We start from the raw sequence: 27448 nt of genomic DNA, 5'->3' as shown, positions 1-27448 counted from the left end.
AGAGTTTTATTTGTGAACCAAGAGTTACCAGAAATGAGCGCTGGGTTCGTTTCCCGCCCGGACCGAACTTTATTCTTTAAACAGATAAGGTCCGTTCTCGGAACGACTGACTTTCTCCTATCCTATCCTCCTCTTCGGTATGGGGATGATGAGACCTCCACTATTGAAGTGTCCTCTAACAGTTATAGAGGTACCTAATTTTAAAGTTAAAAAACGCGTCCCGAATTTTTTTCTGGGACAAAAACGGAAATTCGGGACAAAACGCCCCAATATGAAAAACTGAACGGGACGCCGGGACACCCCCTGAAATTCGGGACTGTCCCGGCCAATTCGGGACGTTTGGCAAGCCTAAGTTTAAAGTTAATCTAATGGATTAGGGAACCTAAAGACAACTCAACATTATTGAAAATTTATTAGCAAAGTTTGGCCCAGCCAGCCTAAGCTGTATTCGATTAGACGACCGATTATGTGACATTTTTTCAGTCAGCATACGAAATTTCTCTTTGGGCTAGTTTGAACTGGTAGGGGCCATTGTCCACTAGTCCAAAGGGTAATTTCTTATGATGACTGGAAAAAAGTCACTCAGTCGAATACAACTAATACCCTCCAAGGTAGTGCATCTGCCTTTGAGCAATAGGTCGCGGCTTCGAGTCCCGGCCGGAGTGGATTTTATCCTACACAGACAAGGTTCGTTCTCTAAATCCTCATTTTCTGCTGTCAGGTCTAACTCTGGATCGGCAAATCCTACGAGTGACCGGGTCAAGCGGAGGTCAAATCAGTGTGGCTCGGGGGGGGGGGGGGGGGAATCTTTAATGGATAAGGTTCGATTCTCGGAACGGCTGGTTTTCTCCTATCCTGTCTTCTTCTCTCTTTGGTTTTAGGGCAATAAGACCCTAGCATCAGTTACAGTTCCCTCTATCAGACCTCTTGGAGAAAAATGAGTCTTAACGAAGCAGTTTCTTTTCATTGATGCGAAATAAATATGGCGGTAAAACGCGCCGTTTTTTCTTGCCTATACAGTGGCTTTAAACTTATCGTACTACCCTATTACTTCCTCAATATTTCACAGAGCTCCTTCTCGGATCTGTCGTGGATTCGGATCGCACATCGCATTCTCTCGTTCTGTATGGAATCTGCTCACTATCTATTCGTCCTGGTGCAAGACTCCCAGTTCGCTGAGCCCGGGGGAAACACAATATTCCAGTATTCCCTGCTCGACTTTTCTCTCGTTCAAGTTCTTCGGTAGGTAGGCAGGTTCGACTCCCCCCCGGGGCGAACTTTATCTTCAAGTTTCGTTTTCCGAATGTCTGACTTTCTCCTATCCTGTCCTCCTTCTGTCTTCGATTTTTTTGTGGATGTGTGCTGGACTGTGGACAACGTGGTGGTGTTACTGGATGAGAAATGCAATGTGTATCGGGTAGGTGAACAATATCTTCTTTTTCTTCGCCTTTACCTGTGTTCAGACGGGGTCGGCGTTTTTCGTCCGCCTCTCAATCAGCCCTAGGGTGACTGCTTTGGGCTGACATTTGGTTTTGGCTACAAACATTTTACGAGTGGATGCCCTTCGCACTCACCTTTACTATTTCTTTAGCAAAGGCATTTCAGGTTGGTCTACTCCCTGTTTAAAGTCCCCCAGTCAGACTAGTAGGTAAACAGTATCTACCTCCTTAAAAAAAAGAAAAAAAAAAACATTGTACCCTACCTAAAAAAAATAAAAGCCGTTTCTTTGTATTATTATATCACAACTTTGGTGATCACTGCAGCACTGTAGGATTTCCCAAATATCTCAATAATCCTACATCCAATGTTTACCTTCCCATGCTGGCATGGTATTACCATAGCTACTCATTTTCCCCGGAACAGCGAGTCATTTAATCAATAGTTTGCACGGTACAATTTTTTTGACCCCATCAGGAATCGAACCCGGGTCTCCCACGTGCAAGGCGAGCGCAGTGACCACTACTCCATTGTACCCTACTTATGTGAACGTAGGTACTTAATAACAAATAAGTACTACTTATTTCTAGATTGATGATGACCTGCCCGTACGGCTGATAACTCAAACCAAGTCAGTAGAAGGCACCTACAAGCCTCATATGATTGGATTCAAACAAGGCCTTGTCATATTCTGTGCTAATGGGGACATTCAGGTAATGAACCTTTCAGTAGAGACCTTGAAAATAATAATAATAATAATAATCAAATAAAAGAGCCTTCTCTCACAACTTTAGTGAATAGGATATGCATCCTTTGCAATTAATTCCCCTTTTCCACTAATCTTGTTACACTATTGCCGCCACTGGTCGCTAATCGATTAAAGTAGCTACTCAATAGTCCTTACGAGGCTGAGTGCACCCCGAACCCTGGTAATACCGCCACTGGTCGCTACTCGATTAAAGTAGCTACTCAATTCTGACTATTCTGAGTACACCCCGAACTGCAAGCAAAGACCCGAAATCTCGACCCCGTCCTGCAACCTAGCCTTGAAACAACAAAAGGAAATAATAAAATATTTCTTTCCTTTTCAATATTCCCTTGCAGTTCTGGGTTCCAGAGGGTAGTGTCACTAAAGGCCAGAATCAAGTTTGGGTCAAGGAGTCGGAATTGGTCCAATCAGAGCACGTTATAGAAATGGTAACACTGTACCCGATTGATACGGACATTCTGATTGGCTGGTCACATCAGGTTGGTTGAATGGTCCACCATTCCCTTAAAATATCTATTTAATATTTAACAAGATTTCAATTTTATTTTGACCGTAACAATTCTGTCTGAAAAGTATGCTGTGTCTTTGTAACTTTGTAGTCAACTTTGGACAGTCTTGTCAGTAAATTTCATGATTGTTTCTCTCTAGGTATACAATGGGTAAATTTCTAAGGCAGGACTAAAAAAGCTCAGGATTTGTTTTTCACCACACCAAACGCGCCTTTTTTACATCCATTTACTGATACACGTACCCTTTCTATGTCTCTCTGTTCCTTCAAGGGCTGTCTAGTGAGTATCAACCTAGGGACTTCCTCTATTGAGTCACTACACGAGTTTGGTTGTGGCTTCACCACTTTGGTGCTCTTGGAACCTGACGAAACCCATGTGGTCACTTTGAACACAAAGCAAGAACTGTGCATTTGGCTCCTTAGCGGTGGGAAATTGGTAAGCATTCACATTACATTATTCAATGATATATTGTAGATTTCTTTAAAGAGAATTGATGAAGGCATCCTGTAACGGAGGTCTTGTCATCCAGAAATCAAAGACAGAAGTTAGCAGAGCTCATTTAGGATTACCAGCATTTCTTAGGCCAGGTGGCTTCACCACTTTGGTGCTCCTGGAACCTGACGAAACCCATGTGGTCACTTTGAACACAAAGCAAGAACTGTGCATTTGGCTCCTTAGCAGTGGGAAATTGGTAAGCATTCACATTACATTATTCAATGATATCTTGTAGATTTCTTTAAAGAGATTTGATGAAGGCATCCTGTAACAGAGGTCTTGTCATCCAGAAATCGAAGACAGAAGAAGGACAGGAAGTATAGGGGTTAGCACAGCTCATTTAGAATTACAAAGTTTGAACATGGTTCAACAAAAATGTGCGAATGTCGAGTGAGTATTCTCTATCTACGTTAATTTGCTCTGAGCTAAAAATGTGTAGGTATTAGGTACCTAATTAGAAAGGACTTTGAATTAGATTCAGCCAAGGGTAAGTTTCAACTTACTGTTTAGCCTCTAACAGCCCTGTTAAGGTTAACAATCCCAGCCGAGGTATGGAATTTTATCCTCAATATAATTTGAGAATTTGACCACAATAATAGTAATAGCCTACTGCTGGAGTAAAGGAACTTTTCAGTCCTATGCGAGCAGTATAAATAAGCACTATTATTATTAGGTAGACCTGACAGGTACACCTGATCAGGCACCTTATAGTGTGTGTGCTCATCAGGTCTGCAGGTAGACCTGACAGGCGGATCTTTTCAGCCGTACCTGTCAGGTCTACCTGATAGTCTATGTGCTCATCAGGTATCAGGTAGACCTGACAGGCGAACCTAATGAGGTGTACCTGTCAAGTCTACCTGATAATCAGTGGCTGACCTTAACCTATTTTCTCATTTCTAGACCTGACAGGCGGATCTGAGTAGGTGACCTGTCAAGTCTGATAGTGACTGACTGGCCTTAACCTATTTTTTTTCATGTTGAAAAAAACGTTTTTTTGCTCTCCTGTAAAATTTGAAAAATGTTGGTTATCGTGTTTTGCCATCTTTCCACAGAAATGGTACACTTACCCTAGTTTAGTAGATAATGCGCTAAGTACAGTATGAAGAGTGTGAGAATTGCTAGCACTCTACATGACCGAAACACAATGGGAAATTAATTCTGAACTTACCGAGCTCTATGAATAAGTTGGAAATAGAAGCCTACCTATAAGTTTTAAGTAGAAGAAGAGGAAGAAGAAGTACAACAAGAACAAGGAGGAGCAGGAGAAGAAGAAGAAGAAGACGTACAAGGAGAAGAAGAACCGTAAAGCGGTAACTTCACAACCGTGACTGTTTGACCCGCTATGAGTAATTGAACAAACGAAGTCCAAGCTTTTCTACCTTGTAAGTGCTAAGTCGTGGGTTTGATTCCCGCCCGGGGCGGATTTTATCCTGCGGATAAGGTTCGTTCTCGGAACGACTAGCTTTATCCTATCCTGTCTTCCTTCTCTCTTCGCTTTCGGGGCGATAAGACGATATAGTAGTCACAGTTCCCGCTATCCAACCTCCTAAGGTAGAAGCACACTGCCCTCACGTCACGTGAGCTCATGGGGACTCAAATATGTGATTCAAGGTTCTCCCTTAATACCCATACATTCCCGAAGTCATAACAGAAAAGTTCCGGGACCAAGAAAGAAGAGCGGGGAGATTTTTTAGCGGGTTAAGCGGCCAGGAATGGTGCCACAGAAGGGCGAATAAAAAAAAAAATCATACATAGGCCTATGTGATTTCGTTTACGATAGCTACACTGCTCTCACGTCACATGAGCTCAAGTGGCGTGAGGATAGCGTGTCTCTACCTTTAGAAAAAGCATGATGCTATCCTACTTAGTCGTCATGGTAACGCATAAACAAAATGATTTGTTTCTCTCCAAGGAGAAACCCTGAGTTTTCTCGAGTGTGTTTCCCAGTTTCCCGTAGTTTCAATTTATTTCAGTTTATTATTACTTTCTATTTATCTCTTGTAAAATTACAGTCATTTTCATTTGACTTATGTTATGGTGTAGGAATATTCTGTGTCCGCTTAAAGTTTGAACATGGTTCAACAAAAATGTGCGAATGTTGAGTGAGTATTCTCTATCTACCTACGTTAGTTTGCTCTGAGCTAAAAATGTGTACCTAATTAGAAAGGACTTTGAATTAGATTCAGCCAAGGGTAAGTTTCAACTTACTGTTTAGCCTCTAACAGCCCTGTTAAGGTTAAGCCTATACAGATCCAATGAAACTTAACAAGCCTTCTAAATACTGAAAAAATATAGGTGAAATCCGCCCATAAAGGCTTGTCACAAATGTAAATCCTTGAAAATGAACACACTACGCCTAAATTTTAAGACTCCACAAGGTTAAGCCTATACAGATCCAATGAAACTTAACAAGCCTTCTAAGTGCTGAAAAAATATAGGTGAAATCCGCCCATAAAGGCTTGTTACAAATGTTAATCCTTGAAAATGAACACACTACGCCTAAATTTTAAGACTCCATTTGGACTCGAACCACCAACCTCTCAATTGCCATGTTTCAGATGGATAAAGCCCGGCGGATTTCAGTCCATCGCTGTCGTAGGCCCGGATGTGATCGCCCTTCACTCCTGTTCCTACATTCTCTTCTTCCCTCCAGACGGGCCCCGGATTGATTACGAGGCCAGCACCAAAGCCAACGGCCTCGGTGTTCAATGTTTGGCCGGCTATGTCGCGGCTCCACTGTTTGCATTCGCGGAAAAAGCGGCCACCAAGCCGAGACTCCTGGTGAAATCCTTTCCCGGCTTTGAAACCATTTCGGTCCTCTCTGGTAAGTGACCTATATCTTGATTACCGGTAATAATTGGAAGAAAACAGCAGAAGATAGATTTGTTTGGAAAAAACTTGGAAGAAACCTTCATCCAGCAGTGGATAGATAATATATGTATGGTTGACAATGATGAGGATGGTGATGAAATAACAGATTAACAAAAGCGTTTTTTTCCGAAGTCAATACTGACTTCTAAGAAAAACGATTTATTCTTTCTACCCTGACGATGAATGAATAGCTTTTCCAAGCAATAAGGAGGTATACATATTGTAAGCGCTAGGTCGCGGGTTCTTGGAGCAGATTTTATCCGAGTTTTACCTAAATTTTTCACTTCTTGTCCTTACAGATAACAAGCTGGGGGAGTTCATGTTCCTAGAGTTCTCGGAGAACGAATGTATTGTGGCACTGAAAGGGTTACCCTCAACCCAACAGCTGCGTGAATTTCAAACCAGAATCTACGGAGATCAAGTCCTGTGCTATGGTAGAGATGGCCTGGTAAGTAATTTATGTCGGGTTCAAATCCCGGACGGCGCGGAAAATTTCTGACTTTTTTTCTGAAAAAAAGTGTTTTACCGCCGTTTTTATTCGTAGCAATGAAATAACTGCTACATTAGACTCGTGTGGTCTGTGTCGCAGCATGCCCATCCCGTAGTATGTCCGTCATCAGATTGGCGAAAAGAGACACAATGCTTCCCACTTATGTGCTGGGTCAACACGAGAACACCAGAAAGTAACCCATTGAAATATTTGCAATCGAAATACGAGTGCATTTTTTTTTTTCTTTTTTTTTTTCTTCTTCTTCTTCTTTTTATGGTGAAATTCTAATACGGGCATGACTCCTTATTTGGTTATAGGTGAGTCTACTCAGTATGAAAGATGGGAGAGTGGAGTGTACCCAAGTTGAGCACCACTGGAAAAACCGCGGCGTCAAAACAGGGGTTCTCAGCAAGCACGGGCACATTGTCAGCTTGGGATATTCTACTACACTCATCTGTACCAGGCTCAAGTGAGTTTCATTTTGTTGATTTTTTCCTCTATCTTTTATTTACAAATTACCGACTATTTTATACTTCTATCTCTTTTCCCTTTGTGTCCAAGTGGATAATCACTCTATATAATTGTACACCCAAAGTCTCGGGCTCAATTCCCGTTCGGGTCGAATTTAATTTCTTTACCACTGGAAAAACCGCGGCGTCAAAACAGGGGTTCTCAGCAAGCACGGGCACATTGTCAGCTTGGGATATTCTACTACACTCATCTGCACCAGGCTCAAGTGAGTTTCATTGTTGATTTTTCCCCCATCTTTTATTTACAAATTACCGACTATTTTATACTCCTATCTCTTTTCCCTTTGTGTCCAAGTGGATAATCACTCTAGGCTTGTACACCCAAAGTCTCGGGCTCAATTCCCGTTAGAGTCGAATTAAATTTCTTCCAGCTCTGTGCTTGGAGCACGGGGTTTATTCAACATTGTGAAGACAACTGAGTAGCTACTTCGAGTAGTGACCGTTAGCGGCCGGGAGTCGACCAGCCTGAATATTCCCTCGCTAAAGAAATCGCAAAATTTGAGTTCGAAAGGCATCCACTCATAAAAATTTTGTAGTAAGCGGGGGGGGGGGGAAATCTTTAATGGATAAGGTTCGATTCTCGGAACGGCTGGTTTTCTCCTATCCTGTCTTTTTCTCTTTTTGGTTTCAGGGCAATAAGACCCTAGCATCAGTTACAGTTCCCTCTATCAAACCTCTTGGAGAGAAATGAGTCTAACGAAGCAATTTTTTCATTGATGCGAAATAAAAATGGCGGTAAAACGCGCCGTTTTTCTTGCCTATACAGTGGCTTTAAACTTATCGTACTACCCTATTACTTCCTCAATAATTCACAGAGCTCCTTCTCGGATCTGTCGTGGACTCGGATCGCACATCGCATTCTCTCGTTCTGTATGGAATCTGCTCACTACCTATTTGTTCTGGTGCAAGACTCCCAGTTTGCTGAGCCCGGGGGAAACACAATATTCCAGTATTCTCTGCTCGACTTTTCGCTCGTTCAAGTTCTTCGGTAGGTAGGCAGGTTCGACCACTAGGCGAGGTTAACGCCAGAGGCGTTCTCTACCACCTAACCCTTGGCTTGGAGCTCCATTTTTATGTGGTCAAATTCTCAAATAAATGAGCATAAAATTCCATGCCTCGGCTGGGATTGAACCCACGCTCGCCTGTTTACCAGGCGAGCGTGTTGACCACTACACCGCCGAGGCAATATTTTTTTAGTTCATTCTACTATTCGTAATATTACTTTCTATTACTACAGTATAGCGGAGCTATACTAGTAATGAAAGTACATATTGCAATCGGTCCAAATTTTTTTTTGTATATTTTGTTCTCCAGATCTGTCCAACATTTGTTGAGGATATACGAAGTGCCCACCAAATTTGAGCTGATGGCCCTTCTACCACGGTCCCGTCTTCTGATGTTCTGTAGATACTTCAAATATGAACAGGTATAACAAAGATACAATAGCTCTTCTGATGTTCTGTAGATACTTCAAATATGAACAGGTATAACAAAGATACAATAGCTCTTCTGATGTTCTCTTGAGCTGATGGCCCTTCTACCACGGTCCCGTCTTCTGATGTTCTGTAGATACTTCAAATATGAACAGGTATAACAAAGATACAATAGAGCCTCCTTTACCAAATAATGTTGGGTTTCACCAATGACTTAATGAGAGATTTCACTCATGGAAGATTTTTTAATGATCCAAAAATCAAATCTTTCGTTCTTATTGGGACAGCTGAATCCGGAATTTAACAGTACAACTTCATATTTCATCTTCTTCAGAACTTACAAATCTGCAAAATCCTCAACTCAACCCAACAGCTGCGTGAATTTCAAACCAGAATCTACGGAGATCAAGTCCTGTGCTATGGTAGAGATGGCCTGGTAAGTAATTTATCTCGGGTTCAAATCCCGGACGGCGCGGAAAATTTCTGACTTTTTTTCTGAAAAAAAAAAAAGTGTTTTGCCGCCGTTTTTATTCGTAGCAATGAAATAACTGCTACATTAGACACGTGTGGTATGTGTCGTAGCATGCCCATTCCGTAGTATGTCCGTCATCGGATTGGCGAAAAGAGACACAATGCTTCCCATCAACATCCAGTCACGGAGTCAATCATTTGCTTGATACAAATTTCTTGACCCCGCCGGGAATCGAACCCGGGTCTCCCGCGTGCAAGGTTTGATAACTTTATTTAAAAGGTTTAAAATCAATACACAACTACAAACGACCCAGTAAGCTCAAGAGCCAGACTAGTTAGCTTGGAAGGTAGCGCGTCTGCCTTATAAGTACTAGGTCGGTCAGCTCCTATGGCGTAGTGGTCACTGCCCTGCACGCGGGAGACCCCGGTTCGATTCCCGGCGGGGTCAAGAAATTTGTATCAAACAAATGATTGACTCCGTGACTGGATGTTGCGGGGCCCGCTCAGCCTCGTGAGGAAAATGAGTAGCTATGACATATAAATGCACATAGCGACCGGTGCCAGCATAGTAGGTAAACATTGAATGTTGGTATTATTGAGATATTGGGAAAACTCCTACGATGCTGCATTGAGCACCAATGTTGTGATAAAATAACACAAAGAAACTGCATTTACATTTATAAGTGCTAGGTCGCAAAAAACATCGTTGCACTTCGTTCATTACATCTCCGCCTTGCGAAATTGGTTCGTTTTGGTGGGGATTGTCGCTTTTAAAATCTAAGGTCGCCAGCCTATTTAGCGCGATTATAAGCGCTAGTTGCGGTTAACAAAAAATAAATAAATAAATAAATCTAGCCTAGTTAACTTGAAAGGTAGAACTTCTCCTATGTAAGCGCTAAGGGGTGGGTTCGATTCCCGCCCGGGCTGGATCGTAAACATAACAGATAATATTTTACTCGGAACGGCTGGCTTTCTCCCATCCCTGTCTTCCTTCTCTCTTCACTTTCGGGACGATAAGACCTTGGCAGTTACAGTGCCCTCTATCAAACCTAAAACAAAAGAGTCTTGTTCATAATGATCTCTGGTCTTCCAATTTCTTTTAGTGCAAAGGTATTACTTGTATTATACCATGAATTTGATTTCATGGCGGCTTTTGATTCTGTAATATAGGTAAGGTGTACAAGTTATACAGGTAAGGTGTACAAGTTATACAGGTAAGATGTACAAGTTATACAGGTAAGATGTACAAGTAATATAGGTAAGGTGTACAAGTTATACAGGTAAGGTGTACAAGTTATACAGGTAAGATGTACAAGTAATATAGGTAAGGTGTACAAGTTATACAGGTAAGGTGTACAAGTTATACAGGTAAGATGTACAAGTAATATAGGTAAGGTGTACAAGTTATACAGGTAAGGTGTACAAGTTATACAGGTAAGATGTACAAGTAATATAGGTAAGGTGTACAAGTTATACAGGTAAGGTGTACAAGTTATACAGGTAAGATGTACAAGTAATATAGGTAAGGTGTACAAGTTATACAGGTAAGGTGTACAAGTTATACAGGTAAGATGTACAAGTAATATAGGTAAGGTGTACAAGTTATACAGGTAAGGTGTACAAGTTATACAGGTAAGATGTACAAGTTATACAGGTAAGATGTACAAGTAATATAGGTAAGGTGTACAAGTTATACAGGTAAGGTGTACAAGTTATACAGGTAAGATGTACAAGTAATATAGGTAAGGTGTACAAGTTATACAGGTAAGGTGTACAAGTTATACAGGTAAGATGTACAAGTAATATAGGTAAGGTGTACAAGTTATACAGGTAAGGTGTACAAGTTATACAGGTAAGATGTACAAGTAATATAGGTAAGGTGTACAAGTTATACAGGTAAGGTGTACAAGTTATACAGGTAAGATGTACAAGTAATATAGGTAAGGTGTACAAGTTATACAGGTAAGGTGTACAAGTTATACAGGTAAGATGTACAAGTAATATAGGTAAGGTGTACAAGTTATACAGGTAAGGTGTACAAGTTATACAGGTAAGATGTACAAGTTATACAGGTAAGATGTACAAGTAATATAGGTAAGGTGTACAAGTTATACAGGTAAGGTGTACAAGTTATACAGGTAAGATGTACAAGTAATATAGGTAAGGTGTACAAGTTATACAGGTAAGGTGTACAAGTTATACAGGTAAGATGTACAAGTAATATAGGTAAGGTGTACAAGTTATACAGGTAAGGTGTACAAGTTATACAGGTAAGATGTACAAGTAATATAGGTAAGGTGTACAAGTTATACAGGTAAGGTGTACAAGTTATACAGGTAAGATGTACAAGTAATATAGGTAAGGTGTACAAGTTATACAGGTAAGGTGTACAAGTTATACAGGTAAGATGTACAAGTAATATAGGTAAGGTAAGTTATACAGGTAAGATGTACAAGTTAGGTATACAGGTAAGATGTACAAGTTATACAGGTAAGATGTACAAGTTATAGAGGTAAGATGTACAAGTTATACAGGTAAGATGTACAAGTTATACAGGTAAGGTGTACAAGTTATATAGGTAAGATGTACAAGTTATACAGGTAAGATGTACAAGTTATACAGGTAAGATGTACAAGTTATACAGGTAAGATGTACAAGTTTTACAGGTAAGGTATACAAGTTTTTTCTTGAATAAATCCAATCCCTAAACTTATCATGTTCCCCTGTAAGTACTTTTGTACTTTTCACGAACTATTTGTTATAGGTATGTTTTGTATTCTTCTTCATGATTCAAATTTCTTCTTCTTTGTTTCTTGATTTTGTGTTCGAACCCCGTGACATTACAGGAAAATGCCCAAGCTGAAAATAATCTCCTGTCCCGACATCTGGTGTGAAATGGCAGAACACATTATCAATCCTCACGCCACCAGCTTCTTGCCTGCAGACGCGGATAAAATCCGCCCCGGGCGGGAATCGAACCCGCGGCCTAGCGCTTACAAGGCAGACGCACTACCAACTAAGCTAATTTTTCAATATTTATTTATCTATCTTGTACAAGTTATACAGGTAAGATGTACAAGTTATACAGGTAAGATGTACATTGTACAAGTTATACAGGTAAGATGTACAAGTTTTACAGGTAAGGTATACAAGTTTTTTCTTGAATAAATCCAATCCCTAAACTTATCATGTTCCCCTGTAAGTACTTTTGTACTTTTCACGAACTATTTGTTATAGGTATGTTTTGTATTCTTCTTCATGATTCAAATTTCTTCTTCTTTGTTTCTTGATTTTGTGTTCGGAACGAATGGTTTGGCTCAGTAAGTTACAGGTTCCTAGATTTGAGTCAGCATCATGCAGATCAGTTCAATATTTGGACCAGCGATCTCCTAGCTAAGGATGAAATTATTCTACTGAAGGTAAGCACATTTCCCTAGGGTACAAGACCCTTCGAATCCCAGAAGAAAAAAAAAGCACTCGTATTTTGATTGCAAATATTTCAACGGGTTCTGGTGTTCTCGCATGGATCCTGTAATATAAAATATAAGTACGCTAGACCCGATGGTTTTCAAAATTTGAAATTTGCGCCACTCTTATGAACACAACGTGGCGGATTTTTTTACATTTTTTTAAGGATACGCTTTTATAACACATGAGGTATAGGTATAGGGTACCCTCCCTCCACTACTTGAGCTCCTTGTGTTCTCGTGTAGACCCAGCACCTGAATGGGAAGTATTTTCTCGTCTCGCACATCTGATGAGAGACATACTACGGGATGGGCATGCTACCACACAAACCACTTGAGTCTAGTGTAACAGTTGGGTGCAGAGACCATGCGAGCTAACCTTAAATGTTACCTATATTACTTGACTTAAGTTTAAAGATTAAAGAGGCAAAAACGTATTTATTCATTTTACGAGTAGGTATTAACACGGGGATTTTTCGGAATATAACTCTGTAAGTAGGTACTTGGGTACTTTAAGGGAATTCTTCTTTTAAATAGGATAATTGTTTTTCTCCCGTTGATTCCAGAAAGTGACTGAAAATCTTCGTCTTCACTTCAACGAAGAGTTTGATCAGTTGTTTAAAACCAAGGAGCAAACAATCGACCTGATACATCAGCAAACAGCGAGGCTGAGAGACATTCAACAAGATCTGGTGTTCCCTTGCAATAGTAAGCTTGAATTAACCTTGTTTTATGCTCCTTTTTAGTCCGTCCTTCCTTTATTATTACAATAGTAATAAAAAGTTATAAGGGACGGACTATTGTATTCGCTTCGGTATCGTCTGTCACGGCTGAGAGACATTCAACAAGATCTGGTGTTCCCTTGCAATAGTAAGCTTGAATTAACCTTGTTTTATGCTCCTTTTTAGTCCGTCCTCCCTTTATTATTACAATAGTAATAAAAAGGTATAAGGGACGGACTATTGTATTCGCTTCGCTGTCGTCTGTCTGTCACTCTGTCCCCATAGAAGGACTTATCCAAACCTGGTCGACCTATATATCAAATTAAAGGTCTTTTTACCAGGAACACGAAAATGGTAGTGCAAATTTGTCCAGAGAACCAAAAAGCCAAAAAACAAAAAAAAAAAAAAAAAAACTGGTTTACAAACCAAAAAAAAAAAAAAAAAAAAAACTGGTTTACCAAGGTCGGACCTTTTTGGGCAATGCTTTAAATCGAACTAACATTGACCAAAGCAACCAAAAGCAAAACTAAAAGAACATTTCAGAGGGAACTTTAACAGTGGAGAGTCCCAAAAAGGAAGAGAGGAAGGGCAATCGAACCTAAGACAGACCTAGAAGAATTAGGTATCCTGTATAGAAGTGAGTTTTTTTTTACCCATAACCTTTTCAGAAATCAGAAGATTTTGATTTTACTTTGTACTAACGAGTCCGTCTTCTTTTTCTTCGCCTTTTCCCATTTCAGATGGTCGGCCGTTTGTCGTCGGCCTCTCAATCAGCTTTAGAGTGATCGCTTTGAGGCCAACTGGTTTTGGCTAAACAAAATTTTCCGAGTGGATGCCCTTCGCGATCGCTGTCGCACTGTACTAACGAGTCAATAAATCGCAAAAATAATAATAACAACAGTAGGCACTTGTCTTAGACCTAAAGTAACATACCTATACGTTGAACAGGTTCGTATCCTGAACTGCCCAGATCTGAAGTGAAGATGACTCAAGAGGAACTTGTGGAAATGATCCTGGAAGTTTTGGATGAAGAGGTGAGATAACTGATCATGCATAGTTGATGGCGTTTTCTAATTTGATTCTAAACTTGTTGAACTTGTATTATCTCCCAAATTCTTTGTGGTAAAGCAAAGCTTTTTCTCAACTTTTGTGGATATCACAACATTACTAAGTGCCTCCTTTGCAATCAATTTCCATATTTCAATAATCATTTTACACTGGTAATGCCGCCACTGTTCGCTACTCGATTAAAGTAGCTACTCAATTGTCCTCACGAGGCTGAATGTACCCCGAACTCCAAGCACAGAGCCGAAAAAAACTTCGGTTCCGCCGGGAATCGAACCCGGGCCTCCTGCGTGCAAGCCTAGTGTGATACCCACTCGGGCACGGAGGTTGCTTCTTCAAAGCTATATTGTCTCCTTGTTTCTCCAGCTTCCAGTCAGTCCCTACATCTCTTTTTTTTTTTTTTTTTTTTTTTTTTTTTTTTTTTTTAGTAGGGATGCCACATTGCCACACATTTCCATGTACAACTGGGTTAAGGAAATATACCTTCATACTGTCAGCATTGGACTTAAAAGTTCCTTTAACCAAAAAGTATCTGCCTATAATTTGGAGCATCCACAACCCCCCCTCCCACCCCCTTGTGAATCTGTTATTGACTTGGGGGCCCCAAACCCTTGCGAGGGAGAGGCCTGAAAAATTATATACCTACGTCACTGATTTTTTTTTTTTTTTTTTTTTTTTCAATGGTTTTATGTCGCTCTGACCATGTACTTTCATCTAGACAAGAAACCCCAACCCTATGTAGTAAAAGGCTAAGAAGAAGATAATTATGTATTATTATTTCATGAGCTTTCGACGTCACTCACGGTATCATCGTCAGGCAAAAAATGAAGTCGGGCTGCAAATCTCTTAAGTTGAGTTTACAAGTTCAAGCCATTTGCACAAACTGGCTTGCGCATGCCAATTCCTTCTGATGTTCTGTAGATACTTCAAATATGAACAGGTATAACAAAGATACAATAGCTCTTCTGATGTTCTGTAGATACTTCAAATATTATGAACAGGTATAACAAAGATACAATGGCTCTTCTGATGTTCTGTAGATACTTCAAATATGAACAGGTATAACAAAGATACAATAGCTCTTCTGATGTTCTGTAGATACTTCAAATATGAACAGGTATAACAAAGATACAATGGCTCTTCTGATGTTCTGCAGATACTTCAAATATGAACAGATATAACAAAGATACAATAGCTCTTCTGATGTTCTTTAGATACTTCAAATATGAACAGGTATAACAAAGATACAATAGAGCCTCCTTTACCAAAATAATGTTGGGTTTCACCAATGACTTAATGAGAGATTTCACTCATGGAAGAATTTTTAATGATCCGAAAAGGAGTTTTTAATCGTCAAAAAAAAAAAAGTTTTTGGAAGATTTTTTAATGATCCAAAAAGGAGTTTTTAATCGTCCAAAAAAAAGTTTTTAATGATCCAAAAAGTTTTAGTGATGAGTTTTTGAAAACTCCTGTTTGTATCATTAAAAATTCCTTTTTGGGTGGTTGAAAATTCTCCCATTAGTAAAATCTCTCATTAAGTCGTTGGTGAAATCCACCAATTTGTTTGTCAAAAGAGACGAATGTGCCATCAAATTCGCGGGGATCAATCAAATCATTAATTATCTGTTTTACAATATAGCCTTTTCACCTTAGCCCACCTCTGTGGCTGAGTGGTCAGGAACACTGACTCTCAACCTGGACGTTCTGGGTTCGAATCCCGGTCAGGGCGGTTTTTGAACGAAATTTTCCATCCCTGGGTAGGCATGAGCGTAAAAGAATGTGCATTGAATTAATACGAAAGCGGTTCCAAGGTACAATCTTTTTTCGAGAAAAAAGCAATTGAAAAATTAAGGAAAAATCAAAATTCCATACCTCGGCTGGGATTGAACCCACGCCCTCCTGTTTACCAGGCGAGCGCCTTGACCACTACACCACCGAGGCAGGTACATAGGTATTCTTTAACCACGATCGAATAAACTACGGGCTAAAAAATTCCCGGAGGGATGGGCCCAGCTTGTTTTTTCTCCATAGAAGAGCTTTGGACCTCTATTAATCAAGATTTTGGACCGTTATCTCCCTCGACAGGGTATAGACAGGCCGAACCTTCAGGTCGAGAATTTTGGATTTCCTCAGCCCGACCCTCAGACCACAGCACGCTACAATAAACTGATTGAGCGAAAAGAGTTCGATGCACGAATTGTCACAAAATCTTTCTATCCGTGGGACATGAGAGCGTTGGAGAAGTTTGAAAATCCACCACAAGAGGCCGCGACGGATGATGGCCTCACATACGAGAGACCGCTGGTTCGATTGGTGACTCCGAGAGCTGATGAGACGCCTGCTGGCGTACAGGTATAATGGCTTCTTATTGTCGATCCAGATGAATATGAGAGCAATGAGTCATCAAAAAAGTGGGCTACGTTGCCAAACATACCAAAGGTGCAACGGTACAATGTACCTTCCTCTTTAAAAGAGGAAGGTACATTGCACAGTGCTTCCTCCCACATTGCACAGTGATTCAACCTCTTGAAAAAAAGGTTACAGATCGAAGCTACATCAGGCTAGAGACCAACACCCCGGTGAATGGTAGATACAAAAAGATATCTCCTCTTTAATCTTCCATCACCATTAGGCAAAAGCTAAAGCCGCTACAACAACAACAACAACTAGAAAAGGTCGACTTGGAACACCAACGCTGTGGGTATAAACTCATAATCCCCCCCCCCAGGCAGCGCCCCTCAGTGGAACCCAAACATGACCCCCCTTCACCCCACGCCCCCTCCCCTCCTCGGGCCCTGGATGTTCCATTCCCCCTCCTAGCCGAGCTAGAGGATAAACTCAGCTTTCACAACCTCTCCTGGTTGGAGTTCAAACAGAATGAGAAAGTTAACGAAGACAAGATCAAGTACCGCACGAAACTGGCCGAACTTCACCGAGACTTTCGTATCGTGCAGCTGAAAGTGCAAGCCCTCCTTGATAAGAATATAACTGGTAATTTGATAATTGATGGTAATCTGATAATTTGATAACTTTATGTAAAAAATGTAAATGTAAATGCAGTTTCTTTGTGTTATTATATCACAACTTTGGTGCTCACTGCAGCATTGTAGGATTTTTCCCAATATCTCAATAGGCCGAACTTCACCGAGACTTTCGTATCGTGCAGCTGAAAGTGCAAGCCCTCCTTGATAAGAATATAACTGGTAATTTGATAATTGATAAATAACTTTATCTAAAACGTTTAAAATCAATACTCAACTACAAACAACCCAGTAAGCTCAGAAGCCAGCCTAGTTAGCTTGGAAGGTAGAACTTCTCCTATGTAAGCGCTAAGGGGTGGGTTCGATTCCCGCCCAGGCCGGATCGTAAACAGAACAGATAATATTTTACTCGGAACGGCTGGCTTTCTCCTATCCTGTCTTCCTTCTCTCTTCACTTTCGGGACGATAAGACCTTGGCAGTTACAGTGCCCTCTATCAAACCTAAACCAAAAGAGTCTTGTTCAATATGACCTCTGGTCTTTCAATTTCTTTTAGTGCAAAGATATTACTAACTTGTATTATACCATGAATTTGATTTCATGGCGGCTTTTGATTCCCAGGTCCGTCAGAAGAGAGGCTAGACCTGATTGAATTTGATATAAACGCGGAGAGGAAAGCTCGCGCTTTAGAGGCGGCTCAGGGAGCATGTGAAGCGTACAGAATGACGCATGAAGAGTTGATAGAGTCGTGGAAACACCAGAGAGATCTGATACGACGTCTGTGCTGGGACGCGATGAAAGTCAAGACACGAGCCGTCTATGTAAGTCATATAAATGAGAAAAATCAATCAATCAAATCATTAATTATCTGTTTTACAATATAGCCTTTTCACCTTAGCCCACCTCTGTGGCTGAGTGGTCAGGAACACTGACTCAACCTGGACGTTCTGGGTTCGAATCCCGGTCAGGGCGGTTTTTGAACGAAATTTTTCGTTCCTGGATAGGCATGAGCGTAAAAGAATGTACCTTGAATTATTACGAGAGCCGTTCCAAGGTACAATCTTTTTTCGAGAAAAAAGCAAAAATCAAATCTGAACACTTTCGATGATCTGTTCCTCTGATAGAGTAGGATTTCCTTGAAAAATAGGGAAAAACCCCGATTTTTGGAGTTGAAATAATAGAGAGTTGATATAAGGAGGTTGAAATAATCGAGGTTCTACTGTACTGATAAAATCTGGTTTTAAATTGAAAAAATCAATTGAAAATTTTACTTTCAGGGCCCAAGTCACCCTTTGGATTCTGTCCCCTCCCTAAAATCCTAGATAGGGGCCTTCCTTCACCCGAAGTAGCCAGCCTAGATAGCTTGGTTGGTAGCTTGTCTGCCTTGTAAGCGCACGGACGTGGGTTCAATTCCCGCCCGGGGTGGATTTTATCCTGAACGGATAACGTTCGTTCTCGCATCCTGAACGGATAATGTTCGTTCTCGGAACGGCTGGCTTTCTCCTATCCTTCTCTGTTCGATTTCGGGACGATAAGACCTTAGGACGATTGAGTTCCCTCTGTCAAACCTCTTTAAAAAAGAAAAGAAAAAAAACGAAGTAGGTATTTTTCTCTTCTTTTATTTACTTCAAAATATTTGAATGCCTCTTACAGGAATCGATTCAAAAGTTCGATGATAATCTCTTCACCCTGTACTCTACTAAGCTCAAGATAGAGCAAGCCATTCATCAAGAACATCTCAAGATATTGAGGATTATGTGTCACAGTAAGGAAGCCTATGCTATAGATGAAGACTATGCTCAACTGCAGTGAGTAATCGGTCTTGTATCGCTAGGTCGTTGGTTCGATTCCCGCGCGGGTGAATTTTTTTATGATCTTCATTTTCACATTCGTACAAGAACGGCACACACTGCCCATCCATCCAGTAACAAACAATGTTCCTAAGGATAGGTGGGTTTGGAATGTTGAATTTCCATTTTCCTTGGAGTCGGCCGTTTTGGGGGCCAATTTTTTCTTGGACTTCACGGTAGCCTCTTGACATTGGAAACGGTTTGTGAGGTGCTGTTTGTGGGATTCTTAATTTTCATTGGTCGTATTGTTCCGAAAGCGAACAGACAAGGAAGACAGGATAGGAGAAAGCCTCTTGGGGTTGGGGGACAATAAGACTTCCGTTATTACAATCCTCCTTTATCGAACAACAATGACATTCTTCTGTGACATCATAACCGATTTCCTCTCCGCTACAGGGACACTCTGACGTTCCTAGAACAGCAAGAGCTGCCGGTGGCAATGTCTGTGGTGAATCATCTGCAAACTACTCTGGCCGAATGCAAAAGCAACTACGAAAGTTTCGTGGTAAAGGATAAAGCTTTGGATAAGAAGTTTCGTAATCAGCTGAAGAATGAATACTCGACCTCCCTGTCCAAACCACAGCTAGATCAGATGTACAAGTTATACAGGTAACATGTACAAGTTAGGTATACAGGTAAGATGTACAAGTTAGGTGGTAAACAGGAGGGCGTGGGTTCAATCCCAGCCGAGGTATGGAATTTTATCCTCAATATAATTTGAGAATTTGACCACAATAAAAGTAGTAGCCTACTGCTGGAGTAAAGGGACTTTTCAGTCCTATGCGAGCAGTATAAATAAGCACTATTATTATTATTAACCCTTATACTGCAAGATTCAGACTGAAATGTCCCTTTACTCTCACAGAAGTAAAAAGAAAAGAATCAAAAAATCTCGATAGAGGGAACTGTAATTACCGAGGTCCAATCGTCCCGAAAGCGAAGAGAGAAGGAAGACAGGATAGGAGAAAGGTAGCCGTTCCGACAACGAACCCTATCTGTTTAGGATGATAAAATCCGATTTTCTCTTGGGTCGAGACTCCGTTGTGGACGCCTACCCAGGGTTTAACTAGTGTATTTCCAGGGTTTGATTAGTGTATTTCCAGGGTTAAACCAGTGTGTTTCCAGGGTTTGATTAGTGTATTTCCAGGGTTTGATTAGTGTATTTCCAGGGTTTAACTAGTGTATTTCCAGGGTTTGATTAGTGTATTTTCAGGGTTTGACCAGTGTATTCCCAGAGTTTAACTGGCGTATTTCCAGGGTTTAAACGGTGTATTTCCAGGGTTTGACCACTCACCTGGCTTTGCGACTTTGTTCATACTCTTCCTCAAAGTCCTTGTCCTTCTCCATCTTAGTCAGGCTTACACTCAAGTGTACTTCTCTCGCACGGGTGTCTATTTCCTTCAGACTATGCTTGAGTTTGAGTTTCTTGGCCTCAATAGCTTCCAGCTTGGCGTCCAAACGATCACTTTCATCTCTGTAGTACTGAAATAGATATTGGGTTACATTACGTTACATTAAAATGGGAGCTGCAAGCACGTGTATCCGAGGGGCTCGCTCAAGATTTATTTTCTCTTTTTGTTCGCCTTTTCCCGTGTTCAGATGGAGTCAGCGTTTTTGTCCTGGCGGGAGACAAAATGACAATGGTGTCATAATGTCAGTGATAGAGAAAAAAAGTCCGGTTGTTCTTTTTTTTATAACTTTTCATGCCGGGAAACGAACCCAGATCCAACAACCACAGCATCTGTTCCGAAACTTACAGCAATCATAGCTTCTGCGTCGCGGTCTGTTTTGGCAAGCCAGGTATCCTTAGCCACACAGCCTCTCTCTTCATTCCTCAGGAACTCCAGTGTTTCGCGGGATATCTGGAATGAAAAGTCGTCAAACTTTATAATTGCCAGCCTAGTTAGCCTGTCTGTCAAACCTAGAAATTCAAAATCTTCCAGCAAAATCTCTCGTGTTAAATATTGGATAGAACCACTTGTTTATCCTGCTGGGATATGACTGAAAAGTAAGTCCCTTTACCAACGCTGTCTAAGCAAGGCCTTATGTAATTTGACATGTTATGGGGAACATATTTCATATTTTCCAAAGATGAGTTTTTTTTTTTTTTTTTTTTTTGTTTTTTTTTACATTTTTTGGGGAAAATGTGTGCGTTTTTTTTTTTTGTTTTTTTTTTTTTTTTTTTTTTTTTTTGATAACTACTTTCTTATGTAATAATTTATTGACCATTGTCAAACTCCCGTCAGGGTATTATTACAAATACTTATGTAAAACGATACATCTATCCATCTATCTATGTAAAATTTTTGAAGGGTGACCTTTTGCAGATGGCCTTTTTTTTGATCTATTGTCACACGTTTTCAAGTGTTTCGTCACCTACCTTGGTGCGATCAGTTCGCTTGATATGTGCCTTCAGGTTCTCAATGCTCATCTTCAACTTCTTCTGCACCCATTCTTGATTCACAATCATTTTCCGCATACGACACGACTTCTGCGTTTCCGCAATTTTCATCGAACCTGCTCTCTGGGGAATAAATTATCAGGAGAAAAACGTTGAAAGAAAACTTAGTAAAAATAAAATACAAAATCCTCACCTTCTTTCCCTCGGGGACACAAAATGCAGTTTCTTTGTGTTATTATGTCACAGCTTTGGTGCTCACTGCAGCATTGTAGGATTTTTCCCAATATACTTGTACATCTTACCTGTATAACTTGTACACCTTACCTGTATAACTTGTACATCTTACCTGTATAACTTGTACATCTTACCTGTATACTTACCAGATATTTGAGTATCAAGATCAAGAGTTGCCCAACAGGACATTTCCTTACAAACACAGTATCTATGTCCCTATGTAAATAAAAATAAAATCTTTCATAAATTTATGTACATCCTGCATTTGTGGAAATCCTGCCATAAAGGCTAAAAAAAGTTGAATCGGAATCTTGCGCTTATTGACGAGAATGGTCTTCTTAAACGCCGTAGATATTTGAGTATCAAGATCAAGAGTTGCCCAACAGGACATTTCCTTACAAACACAGTATCTATGTCCCTATGTAAATAAAAATAAAATCTTTCATAAATTAAAATTTCCTTTGCAGATTCCTGCCGCAGAAGGCAATCGATCTGTGGCGTGACATTTGTAGAACCGAAATCAACCGCTCTGAGACCAACAAATACTGAGCCATCCAACAGAACCAACAAATACTGAACCAACTGAACCTTCCAACAGAACCAACAAATACTGAACCAACTGAGCCATCCAATAGAACCAAAATCAATCGCTCTGAGACCAACAAATACTGAGCGAACTGAGCCTTCCAATAGAACCGAAATCAACCGCTCTGAGACCAACAAATACTGAACCAACTGAGCCATCCAATAGAACCGAAATTAACCGCTCTGAGACCAACAAATACTGAATCATTCAACAGAACCTATATCTTTCACAGAAATCAACCGCTCTGAGACCAACAAATACTGAATCATCCAACAGAACCTATATCTTTCACAGCATCTAATGCTGCCTTCTTATTCCCGCAACTCACTCTCAGACCATCTGAAGGTCTGTCAGGAGGTCTGAGCGACCCAGGTCTGTCAGAAAAAGCTTCAGACCTGGATCTGTCAGAACGTCTCAGAGAGGGGTCTGAAGCTTTTCCCGCTACACAAGTTATGACTACAAATTTCTTGACCCCGCCGGGAATCGAACCCGGGTCTCCCGCGTGTAAGGCGAGCGCAGTGACCACTACGCCATGGGAGCTGACTCTCGGGGACACAAAAAGTGAGTTTAAACTCCGTTTAAGTTTTACTCTCGGTTTAAGAAATCTTTGAATGCTGCAATTTTTGATTTTTTCTGAAATCAACTAATCAGATTGCTTAATCCGAGAGTTAAACTTGAACCGAGTTTAAAGTCACTTTGTGGTCCCCCCGGTCTTTGCCGACTTATGATATTTTTCGCTAGCTCAGAGCCCGTTCCCATTTATCGTTCGGAAAAATATCGTGTGTAATGGGAATACTGACATTTAAATTACATTGCCTACAGGACATTTTGTGTCCTTCGAGAAAAAAAATCGGATGAATGTCACGACAACGACATGTGGAACCGGGCTCTTACTCCGCTGTTACAGTTCCATCTATCCTCTTGGAAAAAATAATCTCACCTTCACTTTAGTATTAATATTGTTAATCGTGTTCTTCGTAATCAAATGAACACGATGGAAATCTTCAAAATGTCCGGTCAGCTCCATTTCCACTTGACCTTGACACAGGTTGAGCTGAATGATAATGTCCTGCTCAAGGTCATTCTGGTAGCCGATCATATGCGCCAGCTGGGTCTTGATGTGGAGGATTCTGTCCTTGACTGAGGTCACGTTACGGGTATGATACTGCACGGTAGCCTCAGCTTCTGCTAGCTCTAAGCCGGCCGCTCTCATCTGTCGAAATGGGACGTTAAACTTGCGCTTATTCTTTTTTTTTTTTTTCTTTCTTTTCTTTTTTGAAGAGGTTTGACAGAAGGAACTGAATCGTCCTAAGGTCTTATCGTCCCGAAATCGAAAAGAGAAGGATAGGAGAAAGCCAGCCGTTCCGAGAACGAACATTATCCGTTCAGGATACGAGAACGAACATTATCCGTTCAGGATAAAATTCACCCCGGGCGGGAATTGAACCCACGTCCGTGCGCTTACAAGGCAGACGAGCTACCAACCAAGCTATCTAGGCTGGTTACTTCGGGTGAAGGCAGGCCCCTATCTAGGATTTTAGGGAGGGGGCAGAGTCCAAAGGTTGACTTAGGGCCCTGAAAGTAAAATTTTCAATGGATTTTTTCAATTTAAAACCAGATTTTACAAGTACAGTAGAACCTCGATTATTTCAACCTCCTAATATCAACTCTTTATTATTTCAACTCCAAAAATCGGGGTTTTTCCCTATTTTTCAAGGAAATCCTACTCTATCAGAGGAACAGATCATCGAAAGTGTTCATATAATGATGAGACTAATGACGAAGAAAATAATATCCAAGACGTGTTTTTTGTTTGTTTCTTAGTTTGTTTTATTTAATTTTGAAATAAAAGGGCATTTCTTTCCTATTTTTTTTGTACCACTAAATTTGGCCCCTATTTTCATTGTTTTATACGGAATTTCGATTGGTGTTCATATAATGATGAGACTAATGACGAAGAAAATAATATCCAAGACGTGTTTTTTGTTTGTTTCTTAGTTTGTTTTATTTAATTTCGAAATAAAAGGGTATTTCTTCCCTATTTTTTTTTTTTTGTACCACTAAATTTGGCCCCTATTTTCATTGTTTTATACGGAATTTCGATTATTTCAACTTTTATACGCAACTTCGATAATTAGTTGAAATAATCGAGGTTCTACTGTACCTTCAAGTTGGTCGTAATTTTCTCCCACTCTTCCAGAAGCATGACTTTGTACTTGGCGCGATCCTTCCTCATTTCTTCCACTTTATATTCGTACTCCTTCACGTCATTCAGATCTTGCTCGTTCCATTTGTCCGGGACTTTCTTGATCTGTTCAGGAAAATATCAAGAAAATAAATTAAGGTGGGTTTACACGCCCAAGGCATTTGCACAAACTGGCTTGCGCAAGCCGATTTGCACATGTGAATAGTAGCATGTGAAGGTAGGTTTCAAGTTTGCACAAGCCAAAAAAACTTTTTCTAGGTTCCTCTCATAGTGTTGTGCAAACCGAACAAACTGGCATGTGCAAGCCAGTTTGTGCAAATGGCTTGAACTTGTAAACTCACCTTAAGAGATTTACAGCCCGACTTAATGTTTTGCCTGACGGTGATACCGTGAGTGACGTCGAAAGCTCATGAAATAATAATCTTAGCCTTTTCCTACATAGGGTTGGGGTTTCTTGTCTAGATGAAAGTACATGGTCAAAGCGACATAAAACCATAAAAAAAAAATCAGCTCACCATACAGGGTGGTTTAGGAACATCCTTCTTGAGTTTGTCCTCCCATTTGAGTTCCAGCACCCCATCCATCATTTCCATGAGTGCTCTCTCCTTAAAGTTATCCATAGCAGCTAATCTCCTCAGTCGTTCCTCTTCAGCTAGGCGCTCATCTATCAGGGCTTGCTCGCTGGGGGAATCACCATACAGGGTGGTTTAGGAACATCCTTCTTGAGTTTGTCCTCCCATTTGAGTTCCAGCACCCCATCCATCATTTCCATGAGTGCCCTCTCCTTAAAGTTATCCATAGCAGCTAATCTCCTCAGTCGTTCCTCTTCAGCCAGGCGCTCATTGATCAGGGCTTGCTCGCTGGGGGAGATGTAGGGACTGACTGGAAGCTGGAGAAACAAGGAGACAATATAGCTTTGAAGAAGCAACCTCCGTGCCCGAGTGGGTATCACACTAGGCTTGCACGCAGGAGGCCCGGGTTCGATTCCCGGCGGAACCGAAGTTTTTTTCGGCTCTGTGCTTGGAGTTCGGGGTGCTACTTTAATCGAGTAGCGACCAGTGGCGGCATTACCAGTGTAAAATGATTATTGAAATATGGAAATTGATTGCAAAGGAGGCACTTAGTAATGTTGTGATATCCACAAAAGTTGAGAAAAAGCTTTGCTTTACCACAAAGAATTTGGGAGATAATAAAAGTTCAACAAGTTTAGAATCAAATTAGAAAACGCCATCAACTATGCATGATCAGTTATCTCACCTCTTCATCCAAAACTTCCAGGATCATTTCCACAAGTTCCTCTTGAGTCATCTTCACTTCAGATCTGGGCAGTTCAGGGTACGAACCTGTTGACCGTATAGGTACGTTACTTTAGGTCTAAGACAAGTGCCTACTGTTATTATTATTTTTGCGATTTATTGACTCGTTAATACAGTGGGAGAGCGAGCGCGAAAGGCATTCCTAGAACAGCAAGAGCTGCCGGTGGCAATGTCTGTGGTGAATCATCTGCAAACTACTCTGGCCGAATGCAAAAGCAACTACGAAAGTTTCGTGGTAAAGGATAAAGCTTTGGATAAGAAGTTTCGTAATCAGCTGAAGAATGAATACTCGACCTCCCTGTCCAAACCACAGCTAGATCAGATGTACAAGTTATACAGGTAAGATGTACAAGTTATACAGGTAAGATGTACAAGTTATACAGGTAAGGTATACAAGTTTTTTCTTGAATAAATCCAATCCCTAAACTTATCATGTGTTCCCCTGTAAGTGCTTTTGTACTTTTCACGAACTATTTGTTATAGGTATGTTTTGTATTCTTCTTCATGATTCAAATTTCTTCTTCTTCTTTGTTTCTTGATTTTGTGTTTAGGTAAGGTTAAAAAAAAAAAAAAAAAAAAAAAAAAAAGAGACGGACTCGTTAGTACAAAGTAAAATCAAAATCTTCTGATTTCTGAAAAGGTTATGAGTAAAAAAAAAAAAAACTCACTTCTACAGGATACCTAATTCTTCTAGGTCTGTTTTAGGTTCAATTACCCTTCCTCTCTTCCTTTTTGTTACTCTCCACTGTTAAAGTTCCCTCTGAAATGTTCTTTTAGTTTTGCTTTCGATTGCTTTGGTCAATGTTAGTTCGATTTAAAGCATTGCCCAAAAAGGTCCGACCTTGATAAAAAAGGAGCATAAAACAAGATCATGCCCAAGCTGAAAATAATCTCCTGTCCCGACATCTGGTGTGAAATGGCAGAACACATTATCAATCCTCACGCCACCAGCTTCTTGCTTGCAGACGCGTTAGATGTAATACGTGGCGTAGATCAACTGGATAAGCAAGCGTTCCAAATGTCCAACATAGATGTGAAAGTGGTCGAGTTTGTAACGCGAAATCGACGCCTCAAGATTGAATCTGACTTTAAGGTAAGCCTTTGCCTTAACGGACCTTATCTGTTTAGGATAAAATCTTTCCCGGGCGGAAATGGACTCCGCGACCAAGCGCTTACAGGCTTTAGCTATAGCCAAATGGTGCTGGCAGAATAAAGAAAGGATATCTTTTTTCCTGCCATACACCGGGATGATGGTCTCTAGCCATGTTTAATTGACTCGCTCTCAACCGCAGTCAGCCATCGAGGATTACTTGTGTTGAGGATACAGAAGTAAACCCTGTGCTATTATTTAAAAGCAGAGAGACTGCCAGCTAGCTAGGCTGGTTAGGGTTAGCTCCTCCCTGATTATACTCCCACAGCTAGAAACTAGTTTTAACTCTAACCATCCCAGCTAGCTTTCAGTTTTCCTGCCTCGGTGGTGTAGTGGTCAAGGCGCTCACCTGGTAAACAGGAGGGCGTGGGTTCAATCCCAGCCGAGGTATGGAATTTTATCCTCAGTAAAATTCCATACCTCGGCTGGGATTGAACCCACGCCCTCCTGTTTACCAGACGAGCGC

At 40.7% G+C, this 27448-nt stretch overlaps 3 protein-coding genes, 1 long non-coding RNA gene and 1 other non-coding gene across 5 annotated transcripts; 3 read left to right on the top strand and 2 right to left on the bottom strand.

Moving 5' to 3' along the window:
- The first annotated feature begins 1303 nt into the window (after positions 1-1303).
- Positions 1304-3445, top strand: LOC113472887. Its single transcript, XM_026832675.1, has 5 exons — positions 1304-1417; positions 2028-2150; positions 2542-2685; positions 2986-3046; positions 3303-3445. The coding sequence occupies exons 1-5, from the start codon at positions 1304-1306 to the stop codon at positions 3443-3445; spliced, it is 585 nt and encodes a 194-aa protein (XP_026688476.1).
- A 124-nt stretch (positions 3446-3569) lies between these two features.
- LOC103522627 lies at positions 3570-18561 on the top strand. The gene is made up of 7 exons (XM_026832671.1): positions 3570-3600; positions 5769-6034; positions 6381-6529; positions 6889-7040; positions 16988-17250; positions 17861-18060; positions 18517-18561. Exons 1-7 carry the CDS (start codon positions 3572-3574, stop codon positions 18559-18561), a joined length of 1104 nt encoding a protein of 367 aa, XP_026688472.1. The 5' UTR covers positions 3570-3571.
- On the top strand, positions 13301-14648 carry LOC103522530. The gene is made up of 3 exons (XR_542009.2): positions 13301-13342; positions 14143-14228; positions 14626-14648. It is a non-coding gene; the product is annotated as an uncharacterized LOC103522530 (long non-coding RNA).
- A 1780-nt stretch (positions 18562-20341) lies between the features above and the next one.
- Positions 20342-25853, bottom strand: LOC103522618. Its single transcript, XM_026832667.1, has 8 exons — positions 25774-25853; positions 25386-25405; positions 25032-25206; positions 24475-24621; positions 23251-23523; positions 21470-21613; positions 20847-20951; positions 20342-20571 (listed from the first exon to the last, which is right to left on the bottom strand). The coding sequence occupies exons 1-8, from the start codon at positions 25822-25824 to the stop codon at positions 20380-20382; spliced, it is 1107 nt and encodes a 368-aa protein (XP_026688468.1). The 5' UTR covers positions 25825-25853; the 3' UTR covers positions 20342-20379.
- Positions 22779-22850, bottom strand: Trnav-uac. The gene has a single exon. It is a non-coding gene; the product is annotated as a tRNA-Val (tRNA).
- Positions 25854-27448: the final 1595 nt, after the last annotated feature.

Source organism: Diaphorina citri, unplaced genomic scaffold (assembly GCF_000475195.1).
Source record: "Diaphorina citri unplaced genomic scaffold, Diaci psyllid genome assembly version 1.1 scaffold80, whole genome shotgun sequence".
In the NCBI taxonomy this organism is placed as follows: Eukaryota; Metazoa; Arthropoda; class Insecta; order Hemiptera; family Psyllidae; genus Diaphorina; species Diaphorina citri.
This window is presented reverse-complemented; position numbering and strand designations above follow the sequence as displayed.